The following is a 12,638-nucleotide window of genomic DNA, read 5'->3' on the forward strand; positions in this document are numbered from 1 at the left end:
CCCCCCCCCCCTCTAGGCGACATCCACGATCTTTCACTTACGTTCAAACACAACCCCAAAACCGTGTTCACTTCCCGGACTCCGCCGAAAAGAGACCATCACGGCTACGCAACGCGGTTGGTGTATTTTTAATTGGGCTTACTTCAGGTCCTCTACAACCGGACATTAACAAATTCCCATCTGCCACATAACCGCGGGCACGGCTCTCGAAAGTTTAAACCCTGCAGGGGTGTCCCCACTTAGCCCATTATAAGCTCACGATCCGCGGAGACAATCCTCCATCGCGGGACACCCGATCAGACTCGGAATCCCGGTGCACAAGACATTTCGACGATGGTAAAACAAAACCAGCAAGACCGCCCGAATGTGCCGACAAATCCCCATAGGAGCTGCACATATCTCGTTCTTAGGGCACACTGGATGAGCCAGACGTCGGGTTGGCATAGACCCTGGTTGCCCAGGGGACGCCGGACATCGCTCGGTTTGGACCAGCACTCAGATGAGCACTGGACCGGGGGGGCTAAAATAAGGATGACCCTCGGGAGGGCGACTCCCTAGGGAAAACAAATAGGCGATAGGCAAATGTAAAACCAATGTTGGGCCTTGCTGGAAGAATTTTATTCAAAGCGAACTGTCAAGAGGGTCCCATACCCCTCACCGTGTTAGGGACGCAATATCAAGGAACATAATACCGGTATGACGGAAACTAGGGCGGCAAGAGTGGAACAAAACACCAGGCATAAGGCCGAGCCTTCCACCCTTTACCAAGTATATAGATGCATTAATTAAATAAGAGATATTGTGATATCCCAAGAATATCCATGAAATCCATGTCCCAACATGGAACAACCTGCAACTGCACCTGCAACTAGCAACACTATAAGAGGGGCTGAGCAAAGCGGTAACATAGCCAAACAACGGTTTGCTAGGAAGGGTGTAAAACGGTTAGAGGCTATCATGGCAATTAGGGAGGCTTGATAAACAAGTGGTAGGTAGTGTGACATAGCGATAGCATCGTGACAACTAGCATAGCAATGATAGTAGTGAAATCCAAGGTGACGGTCATCTTGCCTGAAATCCCGCTAGGAAGAAGAACGAGTCCATGAAGAAGATGAAGTCACGAAGGCGAACCAAGCGTAGACGAACGAATCCTCACGATCGCAACGAAACAGGAACTAACGAGAAGGAGCACAACCGGAAAGAAGCAAACAACAAGGTAAACACACAACACATAAACATGACATGATGCTCAACCAAGTATGATGCATGACGAGTCTATTTGATGCTACTCATGGCAAGAGATGATGCATACAAGAGCGACACATCAAAGCAAGTTTAAATGAGGCCGGAAACAACATATAACAATTTCGGTAAGTCCTCATATGCAAATTTCAAAATTGGTCCAGATCTGAATAAACCATATGTTCAAGTTGTTAAACAGCAAGTTAATATGCATCAACATGATCTACACGGCTTTCTAGTCAAGTTACATATAAAGTTCGTTTAATTCGGAGCTACGACCTAGAAGATATAAGCAAAACACATGGAAAAACTGAACTTAATGTTAACAGGCTGACAGCAACATTATTTAGCTAATTTGAAGCATGATAACAACAAGCTACAGCAATCCATAATTGCAACAAAGGGCATGTATGGATATATCATAACATGTATAATAAAACATCCTTAGTCAACATCTTCAGATTATGCATAAAATGACTTGTAGAAGCAGGTTTACATAGCATCACAATGTAACAGGAAAGGACTTGGCAAAACACAGTGTCTGAAAGCAGCAACATCATGGAGCCTACTTTGCATGCTTGTGGTAGTCACCACAAAGCTCCTAAAAATACAAGACTTGCACCACTATAAAGCTGGCACGATGGAGCTTCAAACACATGTAGATATCAAGCACATAGGATGCACACAAAATGCAACAAAAATGACAAATCAGCAAGTTCTGTTAAACTACAGCAGACAACATCATATAGCACTCTTGAAACGACGATAAGGCATCAAGATGAACTCAAACAAGCATGTCACAGTAGAACAAAATGAAGAGCAACACATGACGAACATTTTTATATATCATATGCACAAAACGGAATTACGAGCATACAGTCAAACAAGCACTTATTCTAAAGATCAACGTAAAAGATGGTAGCATTCATGCAAACGTGGAAAATGATATAACAGATTCAGACTTAGTGAAAATAACAGTACATGGCAGGAACAACGATAAGTAGGCATGTTGGTGAGCTTGTACCACTCACCACAAGGCATCTCATGGCATGTGAAGTCAACCAACAGTAAGATGGCATAATTATGAAGCTAATCATGGCAAGAGCAAGTACATAGGGTGCATGGATCACTAGAAAACACATGGAAAAACTGAACTTAATGTTAACAGACTGACAGCAACATTATTTAGCAAATTTGGAGCATGATAACAACAATATACAGCAATCCATAATTGCAACAAAAGGAACAGATGAATAGATCATAACATGTATAACAAAACATCCTTAGTCAACATCTCCAGATTAGGCATATAATAACTTGTAGAAGCAGGTTTACATAGCATCACAATGTAACAGGAAAAGGATTTGGCAAAACACCAAGTGTCTGACAGCAGCAACATCATGGAGCCTACTTTGCATGCTTGTGCTAGTCACCACAGAGCTCCTAAAAATACAAGACTTGCACCACTATAAAGATGGCATGATGGATCTCCAAACACATGTAGATATCAAGCACATAGGATGCACACACAAAATGAAATAAAAATGACAAATCAGCAAATTCTGTTAAACTACAGCAGACAACATCATATAGCACTCTTGCAACGAGGATAAGGGAATCAACATGAACTCAAACAAGCATGTCACAGTGGAACAAAATGAAGAGCAACACATGGTGAACATTTTGATATATCATATGCACAAAACGAAGTTACGAGCATGAAGTTACATCCAGTCAAACAATCACACATGAAGCTGGAAATCAGGGACTTGGAAGAAAATATACCCTCTGAAAACTGGACGAGGTCGTTCCGGGACGGAGTGGTGCCGGACGAGGATGCAGCGTTTGGTCGGAGGGAGCGGTGGATCTCGTCCCGGAGTGGGTCAACGCCGGCTCCGGAGAACCCTAGGGTTCCGGCGATTGCCGGAGAGGACGGAAGAGGGAGGGGTGGCCGGATCCGGTCCGGCCCGACCGGATTCGCGGCGAGGCGGCGCGACAGCCGGCGACGAGGGCCGGCGGAGGGGCGGCGCGAGGCGCGGCTTTGGCGAAGGAGCGCGGGAGCCGAGGCGGCGGCGCGGATCCCCGGCGAAGGGCGCGGGCGGCGGCGAGTTGTGTGGCGCGGCGGGGCGCGGTGGCCGGCTCGCAGTGGCGGGGCGGCGCGCGGTGGCCGGCGCTGGGCGGCTAGTGCGCGGGCGGCGGCGGCCGGCGGCAAGGATCGACGGCGGGGCGCGGTAGGGAGCCGGGCGGCGCGGGAATCGGGCCCGGCGCGGCTCGGGCGGGCCGGCTGTGGGCCGAGAGGGCCGCGGCGGCGGTGGGAGGCGACGCGGTGACGTGGCGCTCCACGATTCGCTGAGGGGGCGGTGCGGACATGTCCGGCGGCGGGTGGACATGTCCGTCGGCGGGAGGAGGAAGAAGCTAGGGTTTGGACTGCGGATTTCGGGGAAGGGGACTTATTTATAGGTAGAGGGAGCTAGGAGAGTCCAAATGGGGAGCGGTTTTCGCCCACACCATCGCGATCCAAGGACCGAGAGCATGGGGGTTTTGGATGGGCTCATGGGCTGTGGTGGAGAGGTGTTGGGCTGCAAAGGGAGAGGGGTTTCGGGGTTACACGGTTAACCGTTGGGGCATCAAACGACCTCCAAATGGAATGAAAATTGGCAGGCGGTCTGCCGGTTATATACCAAGGCCACTTGATAAATCTCGGCCCATTCCGAGAACGTTTTTCTCCTGCTCAAGAAACAAGGTCTAAGAAGTGCAACGGTGCATGTGAGAGTGTTGGATGACGAAAACGGACAACGGAGAAAGAGACCGGATGCAAGTTTTGAAAATATGCATATGCAATGCGTATGATGACATGGCAAAGTGCAACACGCAAGCAAATGACATGGCAATGACGGCGATTAACTGGAAGACACCTGGCGCATCGAATTCGGGGCGTTACACCCTGCAGCACGCGCTGGAGGCTAGCTGCCTCGAGGAGGATGCGCACTGGGATGGGCTAGAGCAAGCCCTTGCCCTGTCGGCGGTGGGCGACTTCGTCCACACCCCGCTCTTCGTGCCGCCACCGCCACCGCCGCCGCCCGTCGAGCCCAAGCCAGAGCCGACGCGGAAGCACTCCCCGCCTCCACCCACTTGGCCGGAGGAGGCCTACACGTGGACGGGGTGGGTGAGCGCGCCTCCTGTCCACTTCGCCGCAACGCCGGCGCAGGAGGCGGCCCACCTTGAGCGCTGGAAGGCCCACTAGCTCCGCCAGGAGCAGGCCGACGGCGAGCAGTAGATGCGCTACGAGGCGCTGCTCCAACGCGACGCGGAGGCGCTCCGGCTCAAGGAGGAGGAGGAGGAGCGCGCGCGGCTAGCCGCAATGCAAACGCCGGAGGAGGCTGCCCTAGCAGCATGCCAGGCGGCGTTCGGGTGGGCTGGCCCTGCTCCCGTCTTCATCGACCTCACCGGCGGCGATGGCGACGACGACATCGACGTTAAGGGCAAGGGCAAGGCCGACGACGTCTAGGGCAGCGTGCGGGGCGGCGCAGTCTTTTTATGTTTTAATCAATGTTTAATTAGGTTTAAGTGGACTTTGGCTGGCGGTTGACCGGCCACTTATGTTTATTTTGTGCGAGCTGCATTTTTTTCACACCAGCACATTTGGATCAGCCTCCCGTTAGGCGGTCAAGCCAACCTATTTGAGAATGCGAACGCGCACATCCGCCTGGCCGATCCAAACGAACGAAAAGCTGACAAAGCGCGCGTCCGTTTGAGTCGCCCCATTGGAATTGCTCTTAGCACTAGATGCACTTAGGGCGACCTGACAAGAAAAGCGTAGGAGTACGTACGTAGAAGGAGTTAAGAGGATACACATATGGGTTTGGGCCCATTGTCATTTGGCAAAAGCTTACAAAGATGGCATCAATGTGCCTCTCATGCATCGCTGCAGGCAGCTGTTTTTTTTAAGGAGGTGTTCCTTTTTTTTGTAAGGAGAGAAGTATGTTAACTGATAACTTCTTTTACAAGCATGCATTTACCACAGGTCCAACAGGAGGCAGGGAGGCACCATGCCATGTAACAGAGAAAAATTGGATGTTCTTTACATGAGTGATGAACAATTTTTTCCATGTCATGTAACAGTGGACTCATGAATATAGGATGCAGGAACCTCACAGGTTGCTTTCTCGATCGGACTTTTGCCATTGCCCTTGTCTAACTGATACTATTCAGGCTCCACCTAACATAATTTTGTTCTCTTATTCCACAACATTGCACCACTGCACCTGCTATTAGATGTGTTCTATTACACCCTGCATTTCTTTTTAGTCTGCGTATAAGATTTTGTCAAAGTTAAACTTTGTAAAGTTTGACTAACTTTATAGAAAAAAAATCAACATCGACAATACAAAAGTTATATGTTACGAAAATTAATTTTATCATGCATCTATAATATTGATTTCATAGTGTGAATGTTGATATCTTTTCCTACAAAACTAGTCAAACTTTACATGGTTTGACTTTGACCAAATCTTATATGCAGACTAAGGAGGGAGTACTTGTCACTTACTCATCTCCTCTCAAGTTTCCCTTCTCCATCCCTTGGCAGCTAGGGTTTCTCTTTCCCTTTTTCATCCCTTGGCGGCTAGGGCAAACTTTCCCTCAACAGACTTCGCCGACGAGTCCCCGGATTCGCCTCCCTCTGCCTGCCGCTCCGGTGGCAGGTGGAGGGGAAGGGAATCCCGATGCCTCCGCTTTGGTTAGTAGTTTAAGTTAGGGTTTTTTAGTCCTCGCAGGTGCGGCGCTCGGGTGGATGGCGGCGCTTCTTCTCCGAGTTTGTGTTCTGGGCTTCGATCCTCCTCGAGTTCGTCCATTTGGACGTAGCCGACGGAGCTCCGGCGTAGATTCCTGCCGTCTTTTTGGGGTGGTGAGGTTTGGGTTTCTCGTCGTGTGGCGAGATTTGGTGTTGGATGCTTCAGATCTATTCAAGTGTTCAACGACGACGGTTGTGGGGCGCTCGTCCTTAGGGGCACGTGCACAAAGACTTCCTGGCTGTCATTAACAAGGTCAAACTGGCTCTGATAGGGGAGCGGCGACAGTGGCGCGTCGGCGGCACGTTCTGGCGGCGATAGTGATTGTTCGGTGGTCTCGACATCTTAATGTAATTTTTATTATGTTTGAGGTGCTTTGTACTTCCGGTGAACTTTGATAACAGATCTAAATTATTTTCGCAAAACAAAAAGTTTCCTTAAAAAAAACTTCCCTTATATGGTAAGTACGATTTGATATCAGGATGTGTACTGTATAGAAGATGCATACTTTGTAGTTTCTTAGAAAATGCTAGTGCTCCTATCCAGATGAGTTTCCCCATCAAGGGTTTTGAAAATCTCAAAATAATTGTTGGATGGATAATTCTCTGTTGTCGTGGGAATAAAAAAATATTCGTCAATACTATGTCGATTTAGACACCACATGAAGAAAAAAAAGCATTTGCAGTCGATTTTAGACATGGAAATAATCCTTTGTAGTTTCTTCTTATTTCTCTTACAGAGTGCAAATTTTGGCTCAGTTTTGAAATGATCACACTGCATCCAATAATTCGATTCCACAAATTGCTAAAAGTTTTAAAAACTTACACATGCACATATCGATTATTTCAAAACCAGGTGCGCACGCGCCCAGCTGCACAACATATTTAGTGTTTTTTTTATCATATCTCAACATTTCTAAGTAATCTACCTTATGTGTTCCTGTCATGTACCCTCCAGAAGTCTATTCTCTACCACGCCTGTGGGCCTCTCCGGCCATGACACTACAACCAATTGGCTAATTGCAACGCGCATTTGGCATTGCATCAAGTGATGGCATCTTTTCAGCATCATGTGCTGTTGAAACACAGTAATCAACATACCAGTCTTTGGCCGTAAACTCAAAAACATTATAGAACAGAGAATGCAGACAAGCAAAGAGATGCAGATGATAAAAGCAACTTGACCATGGGAAAACCAGATCTCAAGCAAAATGATTACAGAGCAAAGAAATGTGGCTTACAAGTTGCAGTTAATCAAACCAACATCCATGTGTGCTCTGTGCTCTGGATACTGTGATAGATCGAGGTATCCAAGAATGAAAGGATAAACCACATGATCACACAGTAAGCATACTACACTGATGCAGCATAGAGCATGCAGACACGTGAATAGAATTGAAGATCTGATCACAGACTACTAAGCACGCATGAGAAGAATTATAACATGGCCGTTGTGCATAATATATACATGAGAAGAACACAAAGATCAGGGAGAATTGTCTGCCCAAGGGTATCACACAAATAAAGAATTCAGCTATATTCAGAAGCTGGACACGGGCAAGCAAACTGACTTGACAAAGGGAATACAAGCGAGCAGTCTCACCCAGCAAACCATAATACACACGCTTAAAGACATGTTGCGGCTTGACAACCGGAAAGACAAGTGCTAATGACATATCAACAAGGGCGAAAGAAAACAAGCACCACACACTCAATACTTCATATTCAGCAAACAAAAGGTTTGAATCTGAAGTCGGTCCGTCGGTTCTAGACTTCTTGGGCTATGGCGTTGCCAGCATCTATTGCCATCTCAGCATCCCCCTACAGGCATAAATGTTTCAGTTAAGCAAGAACGAAACAGTAACCTGGTACATATGTAGTGTACATATGTAGTGTACTCTCGGTTGCTAGAAGACAGTCCATATTCTTACCATGTTCTCCTTATCTTCATATGTGATCTCCTTCACCACATCAACTGAAAATGTACTTTTGCTATTAGCAAGGCTATAAATTGCAGAAACAGGTAATATTTATATTAGGAACTCAGGAAAGCAATGGAGCTTACCAGATTCTTGATCTGCGTCAACCGGCAAAACCTCACTGCCTCCATTACAATCTTCTTGCTGCTCCTTAGCCTGCTTCTTGGTTTTCTTGGCGGTATTTTTGGCAACTTCTTTTGCAGGAGCATTCTTGGCCGGATTCCGGTTATAGGAACCTCTGATCTTGGCATCAGGCTTCTCCTTCTGAATGTTCTCTTTCTTGCCATCTTTACTCTGAGTTGCAACAGAGTTCAGAGACCTGGGTTTCAGATTACCCTTTGGAGTCACATTGGCAGCACCAAGAGCAGCCTTGTCAGACTTTTTTGGCTCCAGTGAGGAGTCCAGAGAGATCTTTAGCTTCTCAAAATCTTCCATGATATCATAAACCTGAAGAATCTCCTTCACCGGCTCCTCCAATTCTGTTGCAAGGCCATGCCTGGCCACATAAGTCTTTAGTTCTTCTCTCATCCTATCCAGAGGCTGTGGAGAACAGAATAATATATGATCAAGTATTCATTGAAAGAAACTGAACAGCCTAGACTAATCACAGATGATCAATTGATGTTTACCTCGCATTCTGACTCAAGGGCAAGCTTGAAGAAGCCCAGGGAGATAGAGTGCTTGGAAGCAGCCTCTGCAAGCCTAATCTGTGTCATCCAATATGAGACCGAGGAGAGTGTACTGAACTTGCGCCTTGCTGTAGACATGGATGCTTCAGATGTCGGGGTATCCAACCTCCCAAGGCTGTCTGACCTCCTGGAGCGAACCCCTGACACTGGAGTAATAGTTCCAGTAGGAGTAGGCCTTGGACTAACACCTGGCTTTGTTGGTATTGAGTGCCTCCGCGGAGGTTTAGCTGATTTATCCTTCACGGCGGAAAGATCGAGAGCACAGCTCTTGGTGACATCTGAAGATGGTTTGGCCCTATATATGGAGTGCAATTAGAAGTGATTTTGAAATAACAAAGTTATTTGGCAGCAATTTCAAAGTTGGAACCCAGGAGGCCTCAGAGTAAGCTGGTAGTCAATTTTACACTGACATAGCACCAAACAGGCATGCTTAGTTTCGACGCAATAATCTGGGCATCAGCATTTGCTTGGTGGCCTATTGTTTTCCCAGAGACTTGCAGAATTGTTTATATTATAATAATTCAGCCCTGTGATGGCTAAACTTCTAGAAAAAACTAGGAACATCTGTACGCACACGGGCCTCCACTAATTCACTTGCTGGGCTTCCCTGTTCCTAATTTCACAGGACTCTACTGTTCACATGTCATGGTGTCACCTATTTGTAACTGCAGTACTAAGTCATACAGTACTCCCCTTAGCTACTGTCCCAGTCTTTAAATAGGCAGGTCTGGTTCTGTACAGTTTGCAGATCCAAATATTATTTGACAAGACAATGTCTAGCAGCTATAAACGTGACGGGTCAATCCAACTGTTGTAAATAATCATTGGCTTTACCAATTCTACGAAAAATAAAAAATAAACCTATCTAAACAGTGGCATGCTAAGTACTTGTCCTGCTTTCCTTCCTCGCTGAGAGTATTCGGAAATTGAAAAAAAAAAGAACTAGTACTCCTATTTTTTAGAACAATTTAAAAAAGGAATCACATATCAAGTACTAGGAAATAATATAATCAAAATGTCGTAACAGGAACGGGAGGTAAGATGGTCGAAAAAGGGGTACCTTCGCGAAGCAGGGCCGCTAGGAGCAGCATCTGCCGCCGCCGGCGGCTCGAGCTTCCCCCGGCCCGCCGACCGCAGCGGGTACCGCAGTTTGGACCCCTTCGCGGCCGCAGACCCTGCAGGACCAAAACCCTAGATCAGAACCAATCCACCGACCACTGGACTTCCACCCGAAATCCCCTAGAAAATCGACGGAAAAAAGAAAACAACTCCGCATACCGCAGCCGCCCGACTGATCGCCCGAGGTGGCCATGGACTCGAACGACGGACCGGCCCAGGCGAGGAATCGATCGGATCTCCCCCAACGGAAATTGGAACCGGCGATGGGGAACGGAACCCTTCGGCGGAAGAATCGAGAGAGAGAGGGGGAGGAGTTTGGGTTCGGTTTTGGAATGGAAGGAGGGCGTTATAAATACAATCCTATGATAACGTTGGCCTGGACGGCTGGGGGGCGTACCCACGCGCCTGGCGCCGGCTGGATGGCACGCGGACGCGGGGGGCCCGGAGGGTTCCGTTGGCGCTGTGGGCCGACCTGTCAGCGGCGCGAGGGTGCGGGCCGTCGCGTGCGTTTCGGGTTGAGGGGGAGGGGGGAGCGGGGGGAAGGGGGCCCCGCCGCGCCGTTTTGAATCGCGGGGCGGGGGCGAGGGCGGGCGGGAAATCGGCGGCCGTTGGCGTCGGGCCGGCGGGACGGGGGAAATTTCGAACTGGAGCGCGTGAATCGCGTTGAAGTGGTGGGCAGGGAGGTTGGTGACGCGTGGTTAAGGGGCCGTGGGGTCCATTTGGTTTGTCTGCGATGTGATCTGCCCCATTTTGTTGCGCGGTCTGGCGTGGCATATATCCCTTCGTTCGGGATATAGCCCGGCCCATGTACGGACAGCGCGTAGTTTGTGTTTCTGGTTTGAGGGCAAGCGATTTTATTCGGGTGTTTCAATTTTTTGGTTCATTATTTTTATTTACTTTAATTCAATAACAAGAATATTTATAGAAAGTTTTAATATGTTGTAAAACCGTGTAAATTATTCATATTTGCAAAACAATCAAATCTGTGAATATTTTATAAATTTGTAGTTTGTTTTCAAATATTCATGAAAGTTTCAATCGCAAATATTCTCTTAAATATGTGAAGATTTTTTTTCAAATTTGAGAGTTTTTAAAAACTTATTAACTTTTGAAATTCATGAACATTTTTTTTCAAATATGTGAACATTTTCTAAAATGCACAAAAATGTTGACATTTGTTTAAAAGATGGTATTCGGTTTTTTTACTTACCAGGAGTACAGGACCAAGCTCGTGCTAGTTTTTTGTTTTTTAAGGCAAAACACGCTTTGTTAATCACTCGACAAGATGTTTACAAGAATAACAATAGGATCATAAGGGTTTCCCAGCGAGACATGATGACCAACATCTAAGCTATTTTATGTTAAAAGAAAACATCTAAGCTGTTTTTTAGGTACGCAAAAAGAATTTATTTTTTAGCGGTAAACCAAGCTTTATTAGATAGTATCAAGGTTTACATGAATAATTAGGGGGTCATGAGGAACCCAAAGCCAGAACTGGCGACCGGAATCTAAAGAACTAGAAAATTTAGCAAGACTACGGGCTTTTTGATGGAAATATGCCCTAGAGACAATAATAAAATAATAATTATTATTATATTTCCTTAATCATGATAAAGGTTTATTATTCATGCTAGAATTGTATTGATTGGAAACATAAATACATGTGTGGATACATAAACAAATACCGTGTCCCTAGTAAGCCTCTACTAGACTAGCTCGTTGATCAAAGATGGTTAAGGTTTCCTAACCATAGATATGTGTTGTTATTAGATAACGGGATCACATTATTAGGAGAATGATGTGATGGACAAGACTCATCCGTTAGCTTAGCATATGATCGTTTAATTAATTGCTACTGCTTTCTTGAATGTCAAATACATCACTGGTACGCGTCGGTGCTATACAAACGGTTTTAACCCCTTTCCGCGACGGCATTTGGAATCGTCGCCAAGTGAGTGTGGGCGATAGGGGGTCCTTCCCACACGATCCAGAAACCGTCGGGGATGGCAAGGGGCTATTGACGATCGTCATAGAATAAACGTATGAGAAGCCGCCCCAGTCCCACACGTTACATCTCGACGTTACGTTTCTGATCAGAGAGACATCCCAAACGATTACGCCGCTATAGTCGTGTGAAAAAGGTGGACATCAACATTTAATCTGCCGATATGTTTTGTGATAGGTACGTTATCGCACACGGTTCAAGAATGTAAAATGTGTGCGGTGCCTCTACTAACGCCAACGTGTCCATTTTCATAACTGTGTGTGATTGGTATTCCTATCACACACACTGGTTTGAAACATTTGCCGTATTACAATGAATCGCACACGCATATGATACAAAACCGTGTGTGCATCCGTCGGACATTGCAAATGTTTCACGTCAAAGAACCGTTTGTTCTTTTTTTCTTCTCACATGTTGTTTTCTTTCTAACCGTGTGCACATTATTAGCTCCTGTATATTTTTATTTTTGCCTGTAATTTATTATTCGAATTGGAAATTTTGAAATATGAAACGTGCAATTTGAATTCTCAGCACAATGGTTCAACAACGAATCCATAAATAAAATTGTCAGTACAATATGTAGTAATTACAGGATTAGACATCAATTAACTATGATGAACCACAATATTTAAAGACCGTAAAGGTGAAGAGACAAGTGTAAATCATTTTGTCTGCCGATGGTGTTGAAGAAGCGGAATGCCCATAATATGCCTTCCTACATGCCATAGGCACGAACTACTTTTGTCCAACCCCTTGTGACGATCGTCCGCCCATCCTTCACCGCATTCAGAAAGACTTCTAGAGCATTATCATGG

General features: G+C 46.4%; 1 protein-coding gene across 1 annotated transcript; it reads right to left on the bottom strand.

Annotated features, from left to right (window-relative positions):
* Positions 1 to 7,544: 7,544 nt before the first annotated feature.
* On the bottom strand, positions 7,545 to 10,155 carry LOC109765871 (uncharacterized). Its single transcript, XM_020324637.4, has 6 exons — positions 9,978 to 10,155; positions 9,760 to 9,874; positions 8,640 to 8,994; positions 8,097 to 8,550; positions 7,963 to 8,006; positions 7,545 to 7,852 (listed from the first exon to the last, which is right to left on the bottom strand). The coding sequence occupies exons 1-6, from the start codon at positions 10,009 to 10,011 to the stop codon at positions 7,799 to 7,801; spliced, it is 1,056 nt and encodes a 351-aa protein (XP_020180226.1). The 5' UTR covers positions 10,012 to 10,155; the 3' UTR covers positions 7,545 to 7,798.
* Positions 10,156 to 12,638: the final 2,483 nt, after the last annotated feature.

The sequence above is a fragment of the Aegilops tauschii genome, chromosome 7 (genome assembly GCF_002575655.3).
Source record: "Aegilops tauschii subsp. strangulata cultivar AL8/78 chromosome 7, Aet v6.0, whole genome shotgun sequence".
Taxonomy (NCBI): Eukaryota; Viridiplantae; Streptophyta; class Magnoliopsida; order Poales; family Poaceae; genus Aegilops; species Aegilops tauschii.

Bases quoted from the DNA above. Each gene is read 5' to 3' on its own strand.
- LOC109765871 (XM_020324637.4), bottom strand. From the start codon at position 10,011: ATGGCCACCTCGGGCGATCAGTCGGGCGGCTGCG. The intron at 9,875-9,977 runs GTATGCGGAGTT...TTGGTCCTGCAG, and splicing joins CGATCAGTCGGGCGGCTGCG to GGTCTGCGGCCGCGAAGGGG. The intron at 7,853-7,962 runs GTAAGAATATGG...TTATGCCTGTAG, and splicing joins ATGAAGATAAGGAGAACATG to GGGGATGCTGAGATGGCAAT.